This window comes from Pistacia vera, unplaced genomic scaffold (genome assembly GCF_008641045.1).
Source record: "Pistacia vera cultivar Batoury unplaced genomic scaffold, PisVer_v2 Contig890, whole genome shotgun sequence".
NCBI classification, from domain to species: Eukaryota; Viridiplantae; Streptophyta; class Magnoliopsida; order Sapindales; family Anacardiaceae; genus Pistacia; species Pistacia vera.
Window position 1 is genome coordinate 102,387 of NW_022196768.1, and position 24,649 is coordinate 127,035.

Genomic DNA, 24,649 nt, shown 5'->3' on the forward strand with positions numbered 1-24,649 from the left:
CGGTCTTTTTAAACATCCCTAAATCTAAAATTAAAATTGGCAGTCCTAACTCCCATCTAAAGTTCTAAACCCTAAGACACTTTGTTACTAACTCTTCTGCCACCTCCGTTCAGTACTCCACTTCTTCACTTCTTCACATGCAACTAGTCAGCACAATAGTCATCAGCTCACCGTCGCCCTTCTCCATCCCTCCTCTCGTCTCCAAACGTTTCTACCTCGTTCACTTCACTTTTTCATAAGAATCACAACCAATCAGCTGACTCAACACAGCAATATATGGTTAGCCTTTGTTTGGCGCATGGATGTAGTGTCGACATCTTTCATGTCATTAATACTACTAGTTTAGATATGTGATGGTGTACTTACGAGTTACGTCGCATTGCTTGTGGTTGTGAATGAAAACCACCTTGTGGAATTTGAATGATTAAAAGCTTCTTATTTTATCAATGCTTCTATGTGGCTTTATTAACCTACCAATTAAAATCATAGGTTTGAATTTGTGTATGTGTATGCGATGTTAGTTTGATAGGCACTCATTTGCTTTCAAAACACAGAATCTTAGGGCCTGTTTGGTAGATTATTTAAAATATGTTATTCTGAAAGACTATTAAAAATTGAGATAAGTTAGATTAAATCGAATATGATAAGATTCTGAAAATATATTTGATAATATTTGAAAAATTATATCAGAATTGGATAAAATGCTGAAAAGTTATTTGGTACATTTTTGGAAAATATCTAACTACAGAAAACTTGAAGCACATCTAATAAATCAGGAATCTTGGCAAGCATATAGTTGAACTTGCCGAGGCCAAACTTGACCATAAACATCCTTCTTGCTGTATCGCCTATCCCACGACCAAGGGACATCTGCGGAGCAGATAAATGAAAGCCAGATCAATGAGACAATAAAAGTGTAGCAGTAAATTTAAATAACAGAAAAATTACCTTCAGAGGAATATCGTTGAGGAGGGAGTTCATAAGGTACAGGCAAAGTAATTATTTCAGAGAATTCATCTGTATTCCGGCTCCCTTGCCAAGTCAGGGTCACTAGCTTAGTTTTCAGTGACTTGGTATTTTCTATTGTACCACTTTCACTCTGAAAATCAAGCAACTATCAGATTAATTTTATATTTTTCTCCGAATAAAATTGTATGCCTCTTAGATGAGTACGAACATTTACAAGAATGTAAGCCATTACCTTGGATGAACCACCATTATTTGTACAAGAAAATCTACAACCATGCTTTGTACCAGATGGTAAAAATAGCACTCCCAACTAGAATAATTCATGGAAACAACCCAAAGAAGCAAATGAATAAATAAATATGCGAAAGAGTAGATAGACTCCAATACGGACCTAGATACCTCAATTACCTAAAAAAAAAAAAAAATTTTAATGATCCATTGATCGTATAAATGCAAATTCTAAGAAAAACAGATATGCACTGAAAACAGGTTGGTTCATAGTAAATGAAGCTGTCATATTTTCTCAATTCAACTGAATTGTAAGATGCCATAATTTACAATACACATACCTCATAAGAACGAACCATCAACTGAGAATTATTCTTCTGAAGTGTTCCCCAGGCAGCCTTACTAAGATTTGCTGAACTCAGCAAGAACCAACTGCAGGGGCAAGAAAATTAAGATTTCACAGTTTGAGCTCTAGTACATTGATTTGGCACAGTAATCAGCCAAAGATAATTAAAACTTAAAAAGCTTCTAAAGCCACAATCGACGCATCTGGTATGAACACTTACGCCAGTTTCTGACCATTGTAACGTAAGAATGTCTTTATATGTGGCATTGCACGACTGAAACATGGAAAAAGCTAAGTAGTAAGAAACAAAACAACCTGAATTAGGGTAAATAAAGGAAAAGGTAACCAAATCAAAGACAGACAAAAAATATAAGGGTGCCACTTTATAAATGCATCGTAAAGAGAACTGCAAGCAGTTAAATAATAAAAACTGTGAATACATTATCAACATCATCCTATTAATAAACCAAGGATAGCAACACTCATAATCAAATTGAACTGATGATGTTAAACTTAGGGAAAAATCAATATAAAGTACAATCAATGTCCTCCTATTTATCTGGCCAAGAACTGTTCGCACTTAAATAATGAGAACTATGAATGAAAAGTTCTCACTTATGTCCACAGGCATATTGGATCAACCTAAAATTCACTACAGGCAGTCGCCAATTTTCGAAGTTGGTCCAGGCGGTAAGCATATCTTGCCTAGTCTTAATGAAACTAAGACAACGCATCTAGATAAATTGTTTGGAGAATTAATAGAATGGATCTCAGTACTTTTTTTTCTTTTTGGGGGCATCTTTTTAGGTGCTGTCATCTGAAGCAAGAGCTCAACCTGAGTTGTCTACATCCACTTAATTTCCAAAAAAATATTTCAGCTGCTGAATGTATAATAGAAGTTCTGAAAGAGAAGGAAAGAATGAAAAATGTACCCTCAAAGTAAACAACAAACTAAATAGCACTTCCAACATTTAATTGTAATAACTTGTGAACCTTCTGTAAGATGGTAACCACATTTTGACAGAGTAGAGAATGTTAAATGTTATGAGATAATACAAGCAATTTATTAGTTTCTTAAATGAGTATTTGGCTACACTAAAGTTGTACACAGTAGCAGGTAGCCGCTCTTTTATTTCTGAGATGAGTGCAAAGGGCAAAATTTTGAATATGGATTACAGTTCAAAGATGTTAATTAGCGGTCTCTGTCCAAACTTTCAATATGCATGAGACATGTATATCAATATATTTACCAGCGGCCAGTGTGGTTTGCCTTCCATTTAGCCCAGTACTTCTTCAAGAATTCTTTATCCACATTCTTGTGTGGGCTTGGAATGGCATTTCCAGCTGCATAACCCTAGAGAAAAAATAGAATAATAAATGAAATACAAACGTAAATTAGGTGTAGAAATGTAAGTAGAATGCAAACTGACAAATCCAACATATATATAAACCAAAAAGAGAAATGCAATCCAACTTTTCTCTGCATTTATTTATACCAGAAACCAAATAACACCAAATCAGAAGTAGCCAAAGGATCCAGACAACTTAATTTTTTATGAGAATTCATTCAAATTCCACTTCTAAGAAGCATGGTGACTACTAAAATTTACTTAAAGAAATTTAAAATAAGAAACAAGAAGAGACTAAAAATTTATCAAGTTTGCTACATCAGATAAACTTGTTTCTTCTTTAAATTCAAAATAGCTTTTATCACTCGGAATAAATGCTTAATTCAGAATAAAAGAAAACCAACAAAAGGAATCAAGATTATAATGCCTAATATATTTCCAAACTACATAAAAATACAATATTAACTTTTGGGCTTCCATAACTTTAAATCAAGAAATGTTTGAATATAAAGTTTTCAAATTTTGGCAATTGCTAAAATATAGAGTTGATATAGAGATCTTTATTACTAAAAGGAAGACTGACACAATTTATTTCATTACTGAAAGAACAAATTAAGAAATTCAGATATCACCTTTTTTTTTTTTTTTTTCTTCATTTTAGGAAGTAATTCATGTAAATTAGTCATTTGCACACATCTGAAATAATTTGAAACTTGCAATTCATCTTAATCATTGGCACTCACATTTTGATTATACAACCAGAAAAGGCTATACTAAGGGTCACGCAACCTTTCAAGAATATGTAGAGAAGTTTACTTAATGTTTCCAGACGGAATTCATTCATTCCAGGATACTGCTAAAATTTGAAGATTTAAACCAACTAATTGATGCAAGTCAGGTGACAAATGTTTACAGTTTTAAAATTCAGTTGATGAAGTGTTTAGCTTGACTGTCGGTTTCTAACTGAATGTCAATATTTTGTCTTCATAGATCCAGGTAAGGGACCAGCCTTCCCAGAAAATGGCTAAGTCGACCAAATTTCCAACTACAACCAGCTTTCAGAAGCTGGCCATATTGGTAAATGATTGCAGTATTCCAAGAAATGAATGATAAAAAAAGTTCACAGGAATAACCTACTTGATAGTACCTCTAAAGAGCATCTGACATCTTCCACAGTCGGCCATATTATTAGTGGTTCCCCAATTCCAAGTGGTCTCTTATCTTCTGATAAACCTGACGACATAGAGCATTTCAGCTCAGCCATCCACTTCTCATCCAAAGAACCAAGGGATGAGAACTGCCATGAAAAAGTCCATAAATTAATTAGAATAAAATCCTTCAAGAGAAATAAAATTTACACAACCATCATTCACGAAAATCATCCTTAAAAAGAAGGGCCTCTGTACTCCCTAGTAGTACTGGCATACCGCATAGCACTGATCATGCTCATAAATCATTAGCAGAAGAGGTCAGATGAAAAGACTAGGCCCATAACCCCATAACAGACAGTGGAATTAAATGTGAAAAAAGTCACTAAATAGAGTAATGCGCAATTTAACTCTTTCTCTGGTCACAGAAAGCAAAGAACATTGAAATGTCCCCCTATATGTGAATGCATGACTATTGTTAACATATGAAATCTTGAACCCTACCTGATAAATAAGAGGAGATTTCTGGAACTCTTTGTCAAAAATACTCTCTTCAAGAACAGTTCGTAGCTTCATATGTCCCCACTTTTTCAAATTGGGACCAGTATGATAGCCAGGGACTGAAGCAATTAACCGGACCTGAAAATTTATAACAAAGCATTATATGGTCACATATTATAGCATGCTACTGAAAATAGAGACTTTGTTAAACATAATATCCTCCACTTAAAGCTGAAATATCATTCAGGAAAAAAGAAATTAAGAGGAAAGAATACCGCAGAGCTGCTATAGTCAAACTTTCTGAAAAATGATGGATTGATTTTGAAGTTGCCAAGGGCTGGTATATTGGCACTGAATTCAGGCCACTGACATATTCAAATGGGAAAAAAAAAAAAAAAAATCAACATCAATACGCTGAATATGGGTCAACATTGATTTACACTACATTTCTACTCCCGTGCATAACCTATATTCTGCTCATTTCAGTGAGACAGACAAATGAAATATGAATGGCTTGGTTCACAACTTTAGAGGAGAATATAATATCCATAACTCTGCTAAAAGCTGAAAAATTCAGCTGAATCTCCTATAACACATGAGGCAGGGAGAAATAATTGAAGCATTTAATTCTACAGGGTACATTAATATTTCCAACATAAAATGTCAAATTGAAAAGTTAAGTTGTTAATAGAATATATTTCTGCAAATATTTTATTTTATTACGTTGGGAACTAATTATTGAAGAACACTCATCCATTCAAAAGTGAAAGCAATAGTAACAATGATAACCTTAAACCACAAACCATAAACTCTAATCCTCAGAATATACATACAACTGCCAAATACTGGAAGGGGACAATATGAGAAACATAAATATATAAAAACCTTCCATCGTCATGTGAGTGATCTTTGGAGAAGAAGAAAATTCACAGGCTTCTTCTCAATCTAATTTGGAGAAATAACTTCCTCTATTCATTACCATTCAAAAAAGTTTGTTCAGAAGTACATCACTTTCGTTTCCAGCATAGCATTTGAAAAATACAAGTGTATCACACCCTAGACAATAAAGCAGTCTATCAATATTTTTTCCTAAAGAAGAGTAATAAGACAAGACACAAATAGCTGATAGAGCTTAGATTGGAAAACCAATCAAAAACCAAAACAATTTCATCCTAGCAAGCTTTATTATTATTATTAATATTAAGACAATGATGTAACATGATATCTTATGCACATGATGGAGGCATCCGTTTCTTTTCAGAGAAGAGACGTATAAGCAAAAAAAAAGAAAGGCCGTCAAACTTTCAAATGTGAAGCAGTATTCTTAAATAAATTTTATGAAGCAATATAACAATTGATCAAGAAAACCACACATGCCTCTTAACAGATGGCATTCTCTAACATTCTACAGATATCAATACCTTCAATGCACTGAGATAATCAACCAAATCTGTTTCAAACCCACAGCCTTTGCTTGGATTATTTAGATCCTTCCAGGGGAAATCTTGCATCCACAAACCTTGAGTTTTGTTATTCCAGTCAACATATATCAAGTTTGCTGTATGCACAATAATTCTTACTCCCTGAAGATAGACCAGAAGCATGGCCTTTGAGTGGTGTGTCCCGTATGCAATAGGTAGTGGGGGTTTGTGAAAAATCCAATTTGCTGGCTTCCTCCTCTGCAATGTTTTCATAAATAAAACTTCAAATATAAAAGAATATTAGTATAAATTAGAGTTATACTACACCTTCATATGTTCCACTGTACCATCATTCTCCCCATGAATTACCAACACATTGGGAATTTTGGCAAGCGTAGGACAAGCTACAAGGAAAATACCACAAGATTACAAAGGAAAGAATGGAAAAAAATCACAGGAACCAAGCCAATAATCAATCTATACAAATCGTGAAAATACACATCACACCTAAGATAGGTGCAACAAAAGCATAACAACAACAAAGAAGAATAATAACAAAAGCATAACAACAACAAAGAAGAATAATCTAATAAGGAATTTTTTCAAAAATATTGGCAAACCCATTTATGCAGCAATATAAACCATATTTAATGCTTGAAAACAGATACCCATCACAAACACCTCTAGGTTTCTACAGTGACAGCCCCTATGGAAGAAGTCCAACTTGGGAGAGTTAACTCCATCTCTCATTTGATTCATGTTCAAGGGATTGTCTTTTGCACTGCCATTTGGCAATATAGATGTCAATGGCACAGGAGCCCCGATTTCTCCCGTAAATTAGCCACCATTGCAAACTTCGAAAGATGTATCAAATTGTAAGATGAGCTTTGATATGTAGCTAAGGTGTTTCATATTTGCTTAAAAAATAACATCATTATACCAGAAAATTCGTTCAATATGTCATTAAGAACATAGTTCCTTTATCTTACTGTCTCCACCTGTAGTATTGCTAATAAGATAATGATATGTTCAGTTCCCTAGCAAAATTTCAAGGCAACTAATAAAAAATCGGGGTTATGTCTTGTAGATGCTGGGGTCATAGGGAGCAACTTATAATCATCTAAAGATATGGAAATTTAAAGGAACAAGAAAGTAGGAAAAATATCAGTAGGAAAAGGAACTCACCAGGTAACAACCAATCGATATCCACCATGTAATTTGATAAAATAGCAACAACAATATCTCCCTACCAAACAAATAATTAAATGGATCACGATAATCATTGACATTCATATACATTCAACTAAAGAATAATGCTAAATGGATACTCGAAAAAGAAAATGTTCTGACCGTAGTAAAAGAACATAAATTTACCTGAATCACATCCCGAATAGAAACACAAGAAGTATTAGCCCACGCTGGCAGCCCTTGAACTTGCAGCAGCTGATAAGTTAACGGTAACTTATCAGATGAAACATGAAAATTTCGTATAGCCTCCTCACAGTTTCCTCCTTCTTCATGTTTGGGTTCAACCTTTACGAATTACTATNGAGTCATCAAAAAGTTAATTCCAAATTAAGCTTAAGAATTCCTTTTCAAATTAACCCCTTGAATCACAGCATAATTGTTCTTCCCTAAATTGCTAACAAGAGAATGCAATTTCAGATTTAAAAATACATAACCATTGAGATAAAAATACATAACATTGAAACTATAGAATGACATTAGCAATTATATTATCTTAATTAAAACTCTTGTGAACCTCTTCTGGATGTGCAATTGCATAATCATACTGCTCCCTTGTGGCTTCATCTTTTAAAATCTGCAATATACAACACAATTTTAATATAATCAAAACATGTGAATCATCATCAAGAATTGACAGCAAGTAAAAAAATTATGTGATTAAACAATTTAAAATCATATTACCTCATAAGCATTTGCAATTTTCACGAACAACTTCCTTGATTCCGGATCCGGGTTTTTATCGGGATGACTAACCACATCATAAAAACAAAATATAAATCAATAAAAAAAAAATTAATTCATATATAATAAAATCAATAAATACAAACTTACTATTTCAAAGAGAGCTTATAGTAAGCTTTTTTGATTTCAGATGCATTTGCATTTTGAGACACCCTAGAATTCAGAAAGATTGAAGAAAAAAGGTCAATTGGAGATTGAAACTAGGCATAATTTGGGAAAGGAGATGTGATGAAACTGAGCTGACCCCAGTAGATCGTAGCAATCGTCCTCGTCGCAGTAAATGGCGAATGATGGAGAGATAAGAAATAACAGCATGAGACATAAAATGACTGTGTGCCAAGGAATCGGAAACGGTGGCACCATCGTCTCTGCTCTGTTTTCTTCTGGAAATGTTCCAAATGTCAGTTCAAAAACTGATTTGGGCTAAATGAAAGTCAAATGTATATGGAGGTTCAACAGTATGTAGGGCTGGATGGATTTATTCACAAATGGGCTTCTCCAGACTTGGTTTTTCAGAAGTAAAGCCGAACTTAATTGATCGAAATGGGATATGTCCAGGTCGGATTATGTTTATGCTGGGTCCATATCTGGCCCAGATTTTAAAAGTATGGACCAAATAAAAAAAGAAAAATAATATAACCACCGACAGAGGTATACCGAATTTTGCACCGAATGACGTGACAAAATCCTGACCGTTGATTAATTTAAAATTTAAAATTAATCAACGGTCAGGATTTTGTAACGTCATTCGGTACACAAATTCGGTACACTACCGTCGATGGCTGTAGCATTACTCATAAAAAAAAAAAAGAATTTTTCGCCTCATCTAACTTATGAGTCTTTTATACCCTCCAAACTTAATTAGATTTTTTTGTTTAGACTCTTTTTTCCAATTTTTAAATTTTAAATTTATTTTTTTCTTATTTAAATTCTTTTTTTTGTTAATTAGTTTATTTAACGTTTTATTAAACAAACAAATAGTTAAAATAAAACGAAATGTTTAATTGACTAAGAAAATTTAGAGGCATAATACTACATATACAATATTTTTATATAATATTTCTCATACAACATTATGTGGCAAAAAATGATTGGTTGAAAGTTTATTTTTAATTTGAAATCAACCAATCATATTGTCGGCAGCAATATAAGATGGAATGAGTACGTAAAATATTATCGTTAAGAGGAGTCGTTGGTTCGACCAAAGAAGTTATGTTGCAACATGCTTGTCCGTTGGAACTCCACTGTACTTGATGTTGTAAAAAGCTATGCCAACTGTAGCACAAATTATAGAGTTCGTCAACTGAAAGAACTATCCAGATGAAGTCATCAATGATTCAAATTGGACGGTTTGCATTCTTTTTCATTCATTTCTTAAAAAATTTTATGATTCCACCAATACATTAAGTGGTATTTATTATTCTACTACTAATTTAGCGTTAAATATTTTACTTCAAAATTTCTAAAACTTTTGCTAAACATAGATATAATCCAGATTTGATGGATATTGTTTCAGACATGGAAGCAAAATACCAGAAATATTGGTTAGATATTTCATTATTATATGGATTAGGTCTTATTGTAGATCCTATGTTTAAATTAAACATATTTAATTGTATGGTTATTGAAATAGGTCAGCATTTAGGACATGACTATAGTTTTTATTTGATAAAATTTAACAGAAAATTAGAAAGCCTTTTTTCTTTATATTAGAATAGGTACAGTGGAACATCCAGCAGAAAGCTGATGAAGACATTTATCAACAGGGATCAAGTATGTACACGTATATGGAACTTAGTAGTGGTGCTATGGTAGAAGTAGTAGCTCCAGCTCATACAGACATGGACCAAATGAGTTGCAGCAATATCTACAAATGGACATGTCCTACATGACCAAGAAGGAGAAAAGCGAAATGGATCTGCTTTAATGGGGGAACCAAAATGCAAGTCGATTCCCCATTGTAGCCCAAATGGCACGTGACATTCTATGTGTGATAGTTTTCACAATTGCATCTGAATTAACATTCTCAATTAGTGGCTGCATTATTGAAGACAGAAGATGTTTTTTAACCAATAAGATGGTTAAAGTCATAAAATGTTTACAGGATTGTACTCATGCAGACAAAAGACTACAGTAGCACCTTGAAGATCCCAAACTATTTGACCTCTTCAAAAACACAAATTTGGACGATGTAAATCAATAATTTAATGAAAACAAATTTATTTAATTCTTTATTTTTTTAAGTTTAAATTAAATTTGCACATTGTGAAGTGTCAATATTGTATTTATGTTAAAATTAAATTATCTCTTTGAATTAAAACCATATAAATTTATAACCAATTGATCATCCTTATATTTATATAATTGTTTAAGTTCAAATTAAAATTTCAAAGCTAAAATTAAATTATCTCTTTAAATTAAAACCATTATAACCATTCATTTATATTTATTTACTAATTAATTAAAATTTACAAATAACCCCTGAAAAATTACATAAACCCCCTTACATAATTTTAATTTAACCCCTAAATATATAAAAAAAAAAATTAAGCCATGGGCCCATAGGATCGGCCCTATGGGCCCATGGCCGATCCTAGGACTGGTTTGGGCCCTAAGAATTTTCATGGGCCCACAACCAGTCCCAGCCAAATGAGGACCGGTCCTTGAAGGACGATGCCAATTTGGGACCAATCATATTGGGCCTAGATCGGGCTCGGGCCCGAGCCTTTGCCTACCTCTACTTTTAAACTTACTATCTTATTTCTCTAATGAGTGTTTTAACTAAATATACACTACAATATGCCCCTCTTTTAGTCTTTCAAAATCTCCATGAGATTGGAATTTGTATTATGAATTTGATACTCTGTCGAGCAATTTTTTTTTTTTATTATTATTATGAGGTCTGAACCTTATAAAGAGCATAACCTTTTTTAATTATTTTTATATTTGTCTAGGCCAAAAATCATACTGGACCTCGTCAGACCCAATAACAAAATAAACATATTACGGCCTAGTGTCTTAGCCTAATTCTGGTTGGGCCTATGCTTAAATCCATCTCGTGGATTGACCATCCGATGGGATGGCCTAATTTGTGAGAAAGAACATTCTATGGGTCGACCCATTCTACAAGCTGGACCACACCACAAGTCAACCTTTTCCACGAGCTAGGGTACTTTATGAGTTGGGCCTCTCTATGAGCAGGGCCAGTCTACAAACTAGGCCAACTTACTCTTTGGGTCACTCCATGAGTTGGGTCTTTCTATAAGATTAAGCTAAATCGGACTCCAGCCCATTAGCCTACTTTCATCCCAAAATTGGAATCAAAATCCTATAATCTTCCTAATTCATTAATTCAAGATCTAGTATCTTACATGAATTAGTACTCTTGAATCGATAAAGGCAAGGAACAAGAGTTCCTTCCTAATTCGGACTCCTATATCAAGCAGGACTCAAAGTTCTACTGGGACTCAAAGTCTTACTAAGACTTAAGCTCCCTTGAGCTCCTATATAAACAGAGGTCAAGCCTCTCACTATGCATGCACAAATAGCCTAAAGCTTTAGCTCCTAAATTCTTGCTCTCAAGAATCATCGTATTTTCTCGCCGTAAAGTTTAGTTCTAACTAACTTTACCACTTTTCGCCTCTGCAAAGCTGCGCTCCAACCACTTTGTGTTAGTTCTGCCCTAGTCACATTACGGCAAACCCTTTCTTGCTCTCAACCCTCACTAAACTTGCCTTCAACCATGCTGACTTGAGCATCGGAGTGCTATGGTAGACATTACATCGGTGTCCCCCGAGCCTTCACGTTCGTTCTTTCTCTCTGTGCAAGTCCATACAATTGTCAGTGTCTCACTTCTTACAAGATCCGTCCCTTCCAAATCAACTGTAGATTTTACCGTCTACAATATTATAAGGTCAAAACCTTTAATGAGAAGTCAATCCATTTATTTATTTTTTAATGATTCCTCTTCAAATGAATCATTGATTCAACATTCCTCAGTCATGTTCATGTTCTTATCCTTCAAAACATATTTATGCTATGTTCATATGACATATGTTCTCTCAACCATACTCATAACATGCATATGTGACATTTCATAAGTTCTACAAAACATAATATATGTTCTACTTCATCAATACATGCATATGTACTTCTTCAGTATGCTTCCATGTTTAGCTTTACAAAATTAGACAATCTAATTATAGCTTCTCTGTGTTCTCTGTATCTATCTCCTTCAAAGACAATTCTTCTCATAATACAAGTCTTCTAAGCTCATTATACTTCAACTGTATTGCAAAAGTCCTTTCCATATAAGTTTCCTTGACTTATTCTTCTCATAATAATTTATGCATGTTAGTCTTTCTAGCATGCATTCTCACATATAAGTCTTCTTGACCCATATTGCTCTATCTCTATGTCTCTTATATATTAATCCCTCATATAAATATTTCTGATCATTATTAAAAATCGTACAACCTTAAGATATGACTTTATCAATACATAAATGAATAATGTCTTATTCATCATATTTACAAAAAATGTGTAAGAATTCATGCTTAGAAAGGGTAAAATTGGTGTAAAACATGGTATAAGGTCATATGACATGTTATTGAAACTAAATGGGTAAAGTTGTTACCTTTTATGCTTTACAACTCTTGTAACTTGAAAAGGAGTTCAAGATCTTCAACATGAAAATCCTCAAAGTAAAGTCCACCCCAAGATGAAGAAAAGAGAGTTGGCCATGAGAGCTCAAGAGAGAAACTTTCAATCCAAATAAAAAATTAGATTAAATTTGGGAAAATCACTTATTTATATACAAGGACCATTTTGCTATAATTTTAAATTGTTCTCAAGTCCTTGAATTAATATGAATCCTATATTAACACTTAATACAAATTCAATATTATTTTCAAGTCCTTGAAATAATTTCAATTTAATATTAAATCATTATTGATCCTAAGTCCTTGAAACAATTTCAATTTAATATTAACTCTTTAATATTAAATCCTTGATTTAAACAAATTTATAATCAAGGCATATAAAATAATCCCGTTTAATATTTAACCCATTATTGAATCCAATTCAATAATATATTTTAGTCCATCAATAATATATTTTAGTCTATTATTGAATCTAATCCAATAATGACCAAATTACCTTATTATCTTTGGTAAGTGCTAGCTTCCCATGAGTAATCGTTTCTCACCAATACATAAATTCAGATGCACACGTTTACATCTGAACATCGTTAACACTACAAGAAAAATGTCTTTCAGCATCTAGCAAAATTAGACGCAGAAAGTAAAATTTAGATGCTAAATCTCTTTCGCGTCTAAATTTCGTTGTTGCCACATAGTTGCGAAATCGCTGTCGCAGAAAGTATGGTTGTCTAAATTGTTGGTTAGACCGGAAAGTTTTTTTTTGGTGACTAGCAAATTAGTCGCTAATTGCTAGTTAAAATAGTCCCCCCGCTTAGAAGCTAATTGTTCAAGGGCAATTTGGTAAAACGGTATCGCGACTAATCAATTAGTTGCAAAATGTACCTTTTAGTGTCTAATAATTTGTTACGAATGCCACTAAAATTAGACGCTAAAGGTGTAAGGGTAATTTCGTAAAAGGTTTTCGCAACTATTTTATTAGTGGATGAATGTATCTTTTGGTGACCAAAATTTGGTGGTTAATTCTAATACTTTTAGACATTGAATGTGGAATCCAAAAGGTTTTCGCGACTATTTTATTAGTGGCCGAATGTATCTTTTGGTGACCAAAATTTGGTGGTTAATTCTAATACTTTTAGACGCTGAATGTGGAATCCAAAAGGTTTTCGTGACTATTTTATTAGTGGCCAAATGTATCTTTTGGTGGCCAAAATTTGGTGGATAATTCTAATAATTTTAGACGCTGAATGTGGAATCCAAAAGGTTTTCGCGACTATTTTATTAGTAGACGAATGTATCTTTTGGTGACCAAAATTTGGTGGTTAATTCTAATAATTTTAGACGTTGAATGTGGAATCGAATTATGATAAATTACCCGTTTGCAACTAAAAAATTAGTTGCAGAATGTGTTTTTTTTTTTTTTTTTTGAGAAAATAATTAGTGGCAAAAGCATTTTGTATTAACCTAGTTTATACATTCAACATCAACAAAATAATCCATCACAATATAAAAATCTGAACACTAACATCAAATATCATATTTTCATACATATATATTTATATATATAGTCCATACATGGATTTTTATGCATTATGAGCAATAAAAATCCAAAATGAACTATCAAGTGTGGATAACGAAAAAAAAAAAAAAGTATGCACCCACATTTTCATCACTAGCTATCTATCTGTGCATAACTAACAAAAAAATGCCCACCCCATGTACACCATCTAACATATATATGCAAACAATCCTAAAAAGATGGTCCTACCCCCATGTCAAAATATCTACTGCACATACAACAAAAAACTAACCATCAATATCTAGAGCATCTTAAGTGTCACCAGTTGAGGTTTTTGAAATAGCTGTAGCTGATGAGGACGAGTCTTCAACCGTTGGAGATGGTGATGGCTGTTGAGTTGGAGCTTTATCAGATTGTTGTAGTTCAAGGGCTATAGTTAGCTACTTCATAATCTCCAATAGGAAAAATTGTTGTTGTTCAAGGCTTTTTATTTTCTGTTTTTGTTGATTAACTAAGACAAGCTGCTCCTCCAATTGTTTAATCTTATTTTCTTGTTGTTGTATTATGCACCTTAACTCTGCTTCTGCTGCAGTATCATGATGCTCAATGTGTGAAAATGCAAAATTTTGGTTAAATCCGAAAGCTTTACCCAGAACTTCGTCACATATTTCTGCTTCTGTTTTTTCACTTTCCCCTGCTTGTGTTTCATCTTACAGCTCTATCATTTTTTCCTACCATCAATTCAATGCATAATCAATAAGTTATGAAATAATTGTATAGGACCGATAATTGAAAGATGATCAACGTACATATAGCTCTCTTGCTTGTTCATTAACCCACCCTTTCTCGGCGCTCCAACGAGTATCATGAAATAATTGTATAGGATCGACAGATTCCCCAAGTTGGTTCACCTTAACAGTTCATATGGTCATTGACCATAAATTGCAATAAAATTAGTAAACAGGAAAACAAAGTTGTATATTAAGGTGAATAATATTAAATACCTTTTCCTTTTTGTGCTGAATAAAGTTCTTGGAACCACCATGGTGGTTACACCTCATCTTCGACCGGTTCTCAGAATAAGTTTTTGATCGTGCCTAATACCACAAAATTTAATATTAAAATACAATACATATATAATAACATTAAAAGTCATGTTGACCTTACTTGAAACTTTTCACTAGAAAAAATGTCACAAAAATATATCCAATCATCGAGATCTTTAATTCCTTCAGGTCTATTCTATAATGCTTCCTCCTTAGTAGCATATGCTTTGAATTTCTTGTGTAGGGCACTCCGAAAGCTGTTGAATCTCTTACACAGTTTGTGCTTCAGCCATTTGAGTACATGGGGCCCTGTGACATCAATGTCATACTTGGTCTAAATTCAGCAATAATATACATGCATTAAACTTATATGGGTATTATATATTATTTACATAAGGAAGTATGACAATATGGATAACGATATGAAAGACATTACCGTGATACGAGCAATCATTTGTTTTTCCACATCGTATAGAACTTTCTTCCAAGTAAGCACTCTAACGGGGGCATATTGTTAGAGTAGATGCCCTAGAGCCAATCAATTATTGTGGAATTGACTCTTTGTAATAATGTTCATTAATCAATAATAAAAGGCATTTTATTCTATATCGCGTAAATCATTATTATTTGCAATATGTATTGATATATGTCCTTAGAATGGTAGAACCGTGACGAGGGTATCAAGTGTTTCAAATCTTGATAGTGAGAACCCTATGAGCACATATGGTGGCCATTCTAGAAACGTCCGTAGCCCTAGTATTATTCTGAAATAAGGGCACAGATAATACGGTAAGGCTATCATAGTGTTGAACGACCCTGTCGAAAGGCAGTGACTGATCTCACTTGTCAAGGTTGTTTGGTGACAACCTGGTGCAACACATGGGTGCTTGTTGTAGGCGGATATACCGCAGCAAGTTCACTGGACTGACCCACCAGAGGATTCCATATGGATGGTAACCCCAGTGTCTATGGAACAAATCCTCTAACGAATGGTGGTGCATGTGATCCTTAGACTTGAGATCACCGGAGCGCCTTGTGCACCGATTGGTACAGTTTGACACTAGCCTAACGCAGTTCTATTCAGAGCTGTCAGTACGGTGGTGATTGGCTATATCAAGGAGTGTATCAAGACTATGGTGGATTGACAGAGGATTCATCACTCCCGGGTACGGGAGAAGTTATCTCACGGCGCAATTCAGTATATGGCAATGACACTAAAACTGTGGCCACAGTGGGATTGAGTTGTTGCTCTATCCAGATTATAATACGGGTCATTGGTCCAGAAACTGAATATATAATATCGAGAGTAACCGAAGGTTGACACTATTTCTATGCCTTCGTCTCGTCGAGATAACGTATGATGAAAGGATCGTATTGTACGGTAACCATATCGTTGAAAGGTAGCTACTTTGCTGAATCCGAATCTATCGGGTGGCCATGATGCCTTGCTAGGGGCCAATCTTGGTCTGTGTATTAGTGAGACGATTAATTGGTGTTAATCGCGATACTATACACTACCGGTATGATGAGGAGCCTATGGGTCACACACATAGAAGATAATTTAAGAGCCAAGAAGAAAGAAGGGCGTTTTCGTCTTTTTAGGCGAAAGGGTATTTTGGTAATTTCACAGTGCAATTAAATTTGCTGAGGTCGTAGCCTATTATTTAATTTGTTAAAAAATTAAATAAGTGAAATTACGGTTAAATGTGTGTTCGCACATATTTAATTAAATCATCATTATTGTTAAATGTTAATTAAATATTAATTGATTTTAATTAAGATAATGATGAATTAAATTAAAATATCAAATTGGGAGTGTTTGGCAACATGGGGTGTTTGGGTTGGAGCCCAAGCCCATTCCATGTGGGAATAGGGCAACTTGGTTTGCCTATAAAAAGAATAGTGTGTGATTCATTCTTTAAATATTAAAAGAAAACACAGCAGCCCCTTATACACTCTCTCACGCCAATCTCACTGTTTGATTGAAAAATCAAATACTGATCTTCTTCTTGATTTCTTAAGGCCAAGGAGGATCTAGCAAATCCCTCCTTGGTTCTTGGTGGTTGTCTTCGTGTGGACTTCTTGGTTCGATCCTACACTTGGATCGGTAGCAAACACATTCAGAGACAACATTGGTGGAGCCTCCAAACGTGGGTATAAATCTAAACCTTTGGATTTATTTTTCTGCAGATTCATATTATGCATAAACTGTAAAATCTATGCCCTGATTTTGGGTTCTAAGGAACGATCCGTAGTTGTAAAATTTTTGTTTTCCGCTGCGTAACCGGGTCGTTTCCTAACACATAGTTCCTCACAACTATTCCTACCTCAGTACTCAACTTTGATGCATTTAATCCAGTAGGTACTCCATCTTCTTTTTGAAAGTCTACATGCAGCTTCGACTTTGCTGTTTGTATGAGTCTTTCACATCCAACTCCTCTAGTCTTCACTCTCACGTTCTTTGCCACAATGTTGCCTACAAAATCAAAATAATGCATCATTAGTAAATAATATGTTATCACAAGGACTGTTTACATGTTGGTAAAGTAAATTGGATTCTTAAATTTTTAAACAAACATTGGAGACAATATCTAAAATATAAGTATATATTTCAGTATGCTTATGTTAACCAATATCATAACTTTACCAATGTTTGCAGCAATTTCAGGAGTCGATTCAGCACTCTAATTCATTTGAACAACCTTTGCACGTCTAGCTAGGGTCCTTCTTGTACCAGGAGCCATCTTCGAAATCTGCAAACATCAACATAAGAGAAAAGATACTAAATTGTGTGGCCAATGTGCAAAGCCAAATTGGTTTTTTCATTCTTTCATTTCTTTATGAGATTGTTATTAGTAGATGTTGATTCAGTTTCATTTTCAGTTTTTAACTTTTAGAACTGAATCTATAAAGTCTCTTGATAAATAAGCCTGATAATATACATCGCATAAATAAATTGACACAGTACCTTTTGACAGCTTATCAACTCGAATTTCGATTAAGAACACAATTACATAAACAGAAACCATCAAAGAGAATTAAAACCCCATCAAACAGAAAAATTTTAGCGTTCTAACAAGGAAAAGAAAAAGGAACTTTTGATAACTAAAAAGGAAGACAAGAATATTTTGAATCTTTCAATTCTTTTTTACCTTTATATCTTGAAAAATAGATAACATGATTTAGAATATGACTATTTCATCTACTTTGGTATCTTTGTAGCATAAAAAAAGAATCATCAACAAGATCCTCAAGCTTAGAAAAAAGAAAATAGAGAAAGAGAAGCTATTTAATATGAATGAAAGCAAAGCAGAGATAACGAATCAATAACAGAAAAAAATACTTGAAAAAAAAAAAAAAGGTCTAAACTCACCTTTGTACACTTGGACTATTGAGTAATAATCAATAATATGAATGAAAGCAAAGCAGAAATACCGAATCAATAATAATCAGTACACTATTACACTATTACAGAAATCCATCTCAACCTGGCTCCAAACAGCTTCTTTTACAATTGTTTATCATTTATCAAGCCTCTTACTATAGCTGCCTCTTTCCACTTGCCCACGGATGTATACAAATTTGCCATTAAAACATAATTGTCGGTACTTAGAGGGCTTAAATTTATCAACTTTCTAGTTGCAAGTTTTCCCAGCTCAATGTTGCTATGTTTCCTGCATGCACCAAGTAATGGAGCCCATACTTGAGCTTGTATTTGGACAGGCATCTCTTGGATTATTTTCAAAGCCAAATCAAACTGACCAGCTGTGCCAAGAAGATCTACCAAGCATACATAATGCTTTATGCTCGGTTCTATTCCATACTCATTCTACATACTTCGAAAATACCTTAATCCATCCTCTACCAATCCGGAATGGCTGCACACCGATAATAAGCTTGTGTAAAGCACAACATCTGGCTTTATACCTTCTACTTGTTGCATCTTATGAAAGAGACTAAAAGCCTCATCTCCCATCCCATGAATGGCATAGCCATTTATCATAGCACCCCAAACAGCCAAGTCTTTATCCGACACCCTCTCAAACAGTTTTATTGCCTTGTTTATGCTCCCATATTTGGAGAACATATGTATCAAAGAGGTCAGAACTTGCCTACTAGACTCTAGCTCGTTTACCAAAATGTACTCTTTAATCTCCTTTCCTATGGCAAGTGATCCTAAATAAACACAAGCTGAAAGTATTGTAGCCATGGTTGCTTCATTAGGTCTAACGGATGTCTTCAACAACCTTTTAAAATGATTCAATGCCTCAGCAGGATAACCCAACTGAGCATACCCTCCAATCATGGATGTCCACAAGAACACATTTTTCTCCTGTACCATATCAAATACTCTTCGCGAAGACTCAAGGTCACCACATCTTATATACATGCTGACCAGCAAATTGTCAATAGGATCTTCATCCTCACATCCACATTTCAGTACAAGAGAATGAACCAATGAAGCTAACAACAAATTCCCTTCTTGTGAACAACTCGAAATGAGTTTTATAAACACTATTAAGTCTGGTTTCAGACAAGCTCTTCTCATTTGGTTGAACACACCAAATGCTTCACCAACTTTCCCAACATTCACAAACCCACCAATAATTATTGCCCATGAAATAATGGAACTTTCTTCCATTCCATTAAAGACCAAACACACTTCATCAAGTCGACCAAATTTAACATACATTTTTCATAACAGAGTTACCTAAAGGTATCTCATTACTCAATAGTCCAAGTTTAAATACGCAACAATGTATTGATAAGCCTAACATGCCAATAACAACTCTAAGTGAACAAAGAAAGGACCCGTATAATAATGGCACCAATTCACAAGTTATCAAACAAAAATCAAGTATTTCAAATCAATGCAATGTCAATACATGAAAATACACCAGCTTCTCAAAATTTTAAATTAGATTCAATGTTACCATGTGAGAGAACTAAAGAGTCAAAATTTGTACTTACAGGAGGTTAGGGACTACCTCGTATTGGATGAATGAAGGAAGCCAAGAAGATCAATTGAAAGATGAAGATGCGTGGAGAAGAAATGACGTCAGGTTCTGCATTTCGAAAATTCGGGCAACAACGATTAAGATGAAGATGCGTGGAGAAGAGATATGAAATTTGGGGAAAAAGCTAGGGCTTCCAATGAAGATGCGTGGAGAAGAGATATGAAATTTGGGGAAAAAGCTAGGGCTTCCAATGAAGATGCGTGGAGAAATTGACAAAAATGCTTGCTTTATATAGGTTAGGGTTTTTTTGTAAATAACTTAAAAAAGTAAGGGTTCTAATTAGTTGTTTAATTTTGAAATATAATTATATTTTGCAAATAAGTCAATTTGTAACTAAACATTTAGTCAGTAAAGAATTAGTGTTAGTTGCCTATAATTTAGTCTGGCGGGAACAAATAATTTGGGGGGAATTTGAATTTTTCAACTTAAATTGGCAACTAAATCGAACTTAGTTGTTGTATATAATTTTTTGCAACTATTGTTAATATGAACACAAACATTTGTTGCTAAAAATACCTTGGGGCCCTTGTAATTATTGTCCAAATATGGGATATTTTGGTAATTTCATTTTTCTGTAACTAATCATAATAGTTACTAATAAATCCCTAATTATTCGAAACTAATTTAACTACTAAGGGGTAGTTGCAAAAAATTGTTTTTTGTAACAAAAAATGTAGATGCAAAATATAATATTTTAGATGCAAATTATCAAATTTTAGAGGGAAAAATCACCCGTTAAAAATTGCAATTAAATTTATTAGTCACTAAAGCAACATGTTTTGTGACTAACAAAATAGTCGCAGAAAATTAACTTTAGACGCCAAAAGTTGGAACATGTGGACCCAAAATTTTAATCCTCTTTGCCCGACTAATGTCAATTTTGTTGGTAAATGTAGCCTTTCTACAACTAATTCTGGTTAGTTGCTAAAAAATTGATTGCAGAATGCCAGTTTTCTTGTAGTGTATAACCTTTAACGATATGTATTACTCTCTTTTCTCATACTTGTTTTTTAGGTGTGACCACTTAGGTTCACTGTAACCTAGTCGTGGGCCTAACATCACAATCCGATATGTTTCGTCATAACTCTTTATCATTGAAACTCCCACCGATCATGGTAGGCATCTAACAATGCTCCATAACCCCTAAGTCACAATGAAGTTAAACTCCAATGAACCTTTTTCCCGATCGTATGTTTTATGTAGTAAAATCCCTTTGTTGTCTAATCCCGATTAAGTATAGGTTCATGGTATGTCAAAACCCTTAACTTAATGTTTATCTGAATTGTCAATCAATACAATGGAATGTGTCATCATGAAACTCCTTTTTCATATGACTATTTTGTACTCTGACTAGAGATTCCCTTTTTCCAATTTATTGACATTCGTCTAGGAACTCGGGACCAAACTATTTCGAGTCAACGGATCCCATCTTGACCATCACTTGTCCTTGCATATGAATAACATATGATCAAACCGGTTTCTTACACAAGACATGACTAGTCTCTTGTATATACACCATATGAATCATATGCATCTTATGTCGAGTCCAACCATGATATCTCAAGTCTAAGGATTAGTGGTATACTAGTATGATCCTACGATGTATCATTGACCACATTCTAAATGTCCATGTGATTCATAGTAATTGGTCATATTCGATAAACAGTTCACCAACCTTTTATCCATGCTAATGCCCTAGTGATATACCTCTTATAATCACCCACACTAATACCATCACATGATATTCAATGGAGGCATTTAGCATGCCTACTATGCAATGTTATTGCCCAATTAACATTATTTACGTAGGCAATTCTTCGATGATTTTATCTTCTAAAGATCTGTATCATCCACACATTTCACATGCATTATAAATAGTATAAATGGAGCAGTAAACAATATGCGAAATCATAACTCTTTCTTCCATTCTCAAAAGAGTATTTACAAGATATAATGCCCTGAAACCGACAACACGATTGGTTCCTAGGGCATACACTAACAAATCTCCCACTTGCACTAGAATCAATCACTGTGGCATCTAATACCCATCTTATCAAAATGATGGTTTAACTGCTTCTGTGTCATTCCTCTAATGAGTGGGTCAGCTGCATATTTAGCTGAAGGTGTCTATTGCACCCAAATTTCCCTAGCTCCAACGGATTCTCTTAAAAAAAAAAAAATTTGATATTTACTTTGAATATGTTTGGACTTCTGATGTGCCCTTGGTTCCTTTGCCTGTGTAATAACGCCAGTATTGTCATAATAAAAGGTTATTGGATAACCTTTATATTGGAACCACACTAAGTTCAGTTAAGAACTTGCGCATCCAGATAGCTTCCTTTTCTGCTTCTAAAGTAGCAATATATTCAGTTTCTGTAGTGGAATTGACAATCCTCAACTGTTTGGAACTTTTCCAATTGACTACTCCTCCATTACATATGAAAATGAAACCAGATGTAGACTTTCTATCATCCAAGCCTGATTGAAAAACAAAGTTCGAGTATCCCTGAATCTTCAATTCTGAATCTCTATGACTTAGGATTAAATCCTTAGTTCTTCTTAAGTACTTAAGGATTGTTTTAACAACAGACTAGTGCTTCTCTCTTAGGTTGGACTGATATATGCTCGTAAAACTCATAGCATATGCTATATCAGGCCTAGTACATAACATGACATACATGAGACTACCTACAGTTGAATCATAAGGTATCCCATGCATCCGCTCACACTCCTGATCAGTCTTGGGACTCATATCTTTCGAAAGATGAATTCCATGACTGTAGGCAAACAAACCCTTTTTGGAGTCTTACATGTTGAACTGTTTCAGCATCTTTTCTATATACATTCTTTGGGATAAGCCTATTAATCATTTTGCTCTGTCTTTATAGATACGAGTTCCAAGGATATAGGTTGCTTCTCCTAAGTCTTTCATGGAGAAAGTTTTGGATAACCACAACTTAACTTCAGTCAGCATTCCAATGTCATTTCCCATCAATAGTATGTCATCTACATACAACATGGGAAATATTATGGTATGATCCTTTGTCCATTTATAAACAGAAGGTTCATCCGGATTCTTCATGAAACCAAATGATTTGATTGTTTCATCAAACCAAATGTTACAGCTTCTTAAAGCTTATTTTAACCCATAAATGGACCTATATAGCTTGCACACCTTATTTCTTTCAAAACTGGATACAAAACCTATGGTTGTTACATGCAGATATTGTCCACAATAAAGCCATTTAGAAAAGCTGTTTTGATATATATCTCATAATTATAGTATGTAGCCATGGTTAGCATAATTCTGATTGATTTAAGCATAACTACTAGCGAGAAAGTTTCATCATAATCCAACCCTTGATCTGAGTATAACCTTTCGCAACTAGTCCAGCTTTGTAGATCTATACCTTTGCATCATTGTCAATCTTTCTCTTGAAGACCCACTTACATCCAATAGGAACTATTCCTTTTGAAGGATCAATGAGAATCCATACTTGATTAGCATGCATGGAATTATCTCAGAATTCATAGCTTCTAGCCATTTACTAGAATTGATATCTAATATCGCTTCTTCATAGGTTCTAGGATCATCCCCGTGACTGAGTTCTCCAATCATAATATATTCAAAAAATCTCCTCATAAAGATATCCATATCTTTTCGAAGGTCAAGATACTCTAGAGGATTGACAAACAAGGACCGATATTTTAGGCGTTGGGATTTCTTGAGAGGGACCATCTATTTGAGTACTATCAGTTTGAAGCTTCCTAGACTTTTCCTATAGCACAATTTTTTTTTTCTTCTCACACCTCCTTCCTATAAGAACTCTTTCTCAAGGAAATGTGTGTTTTTACTTATCAAAACTCTTTAATCATAACATAAGTAAAAATAATATCCTAAACTGTCTTTAGGATCTCTAATAAAATGACCTTTCTCAAACCTAACGTCCAAGTCATCCATCTAAAAAATTAGGACATAAGCTGGACACCCCCAAATTCTCATACATTTGAGACTTGGAGCTTTACCATATCAAATCTCATATGATGTCTTCTCGATAGATTTAGATGGTGCCCTATTTAGAATGTGCACATCGGTAACAAGAGCAAATCTCTATAGTGACGTTGGCAAGTCCGTGAAACTCACCATCGACCATGCCATATCTAATAAAGTATGGCTCCTCCTTTTTGACACACCGTTATGTTGTAGTGTATTCGGAGGAGTCAACTAGGATATTATACCATTATCTTTTAAAAAAAAATCTCAAAATTTCGTACTCAAGTATTCACCAGCACGATCTGATCATAGAATCTTATTACCCTTTTTGGTTTGTTTCTCTACTTCATTCTTGAACTCTCTGAACTTTTCAAAGGATTCAGATTTGTATTTCATCAAATACATATACCTGTACCAAGAATAGTTGTCGATAAAGGTAATGAAGTATATATTGAAAACCTTC

The 24,649-nt window shown here is 34.1% G+C and overlaps 2 protein-coding genes and 1 pseudogene across 2 annotated transcripts; all 3 read right to left on the bottom strand.

Annotated features, from left to right (window-relative positions):
- Positions 1-691: 691 nt before the first annotated feature.
- Positions 692-7,687, bottom strand: LOC116119472 (tyrosyl-DNA phosphodiesterase 1-like). The gene is made up of 14 exons (XM_031405417.1): positions 7,580-7,687; positions 7,337-7,495; positions 7,148-7,208; positions 6,290-6,366; positions 5,963-6,220; positions 4,817-4,906; positions 4,545-4,679; positions 4,040-4,189; positions 2,794-2,897; positions 1,764-1,817; positions 1,539-1,629; positions 1,202-1,279; positions 949-1,099; positions 692-870 (listed from the first exon to the last, which is right to left on the bottom strand). Exons 1-14 carry the CDS (start codon positions 7,685-7,687, stop codon positions 773-775), a joined length of 1,614 nt encoding a protein of 537 aa, XP_031261277.1. The 3' UTR covers positions 692-772.
- On the bottom strand, positions 7,668-8,277 carry LOC116119495 (dnaJ protein ERDJ7-like). The gene is made up of 4 exons (XM_031405441.1): positions 8,196-8,277; positions 8,042-8,104; positions 7,892-7,958; positions 7,668-7,784 (listed from the first exon to the last, which is right to left on the bottom strand). Exons 1-4 carry the CDS (start codon positions 8,264-8,266, stop codon positions 7,704-7,706), a joined length of 282 nt encoding a protein of 93 aa, XP_031261301.1. The 5' UTR covers positions 8,267-8,277; the 3' UTR covers positions 7,668-7,703.
- A 10,346-nt stretch (positions 8,278-18,623) lies between these two features.
- On the bottom strand, positions 18,624-19,952 carry LOC116119473 (annotated as a pseudogene).
- Positions 19,953-24,649: the final 4,697 nt, after the last annotated feature.

Excerpts from the sequence above, each read along its gene's own strand:
- LOC116119472 (XM_031405417.1), bottom strand. The coding sequence starts at position 7,687 with ATGTCATTCTATAGTTTCAATGTTATGTATTTTTATCTCAATGGTTAT. Across the intron at positions 1,818-2,793 it reads GCAAACCACACTGGCCGCTG|TCGTGCAATGCCACATATAA; the intron begins GTAAATATATTG and ends TCCATGTTTCAG. Across the intron at positions 871-948 it reads TCAACGATATTCCTCTGAAG|ATGTCCCTTGGTCGTGGGAT; the intron begins GTAATTTTTCTG and ends TCTGCTCCGCAG.
- LOC116119495 (XM_031405441.1), bottom strand. The coding sequence starts at position 8,266 with ATGCTGTTATTTCTTATCTCTCCATCATTCGCCATTTACTGCGACGAG. Across the intron at positions 8,105-8,195 it reads GATTGCTACGATCTACTGGG|GGTGTCTCAAAATGCAAATG; the intron begins GTCAGCTCAGTT and ends TCTGAATTCTAG. Across the intron at positions 7,959-8,041 it reads TATAAGCTCTCTTTGAAATA|TCATCCCGATAAAAACCCGG; the intron begins GTAAGTTTGTAT and ends TGATGTGGTTAG.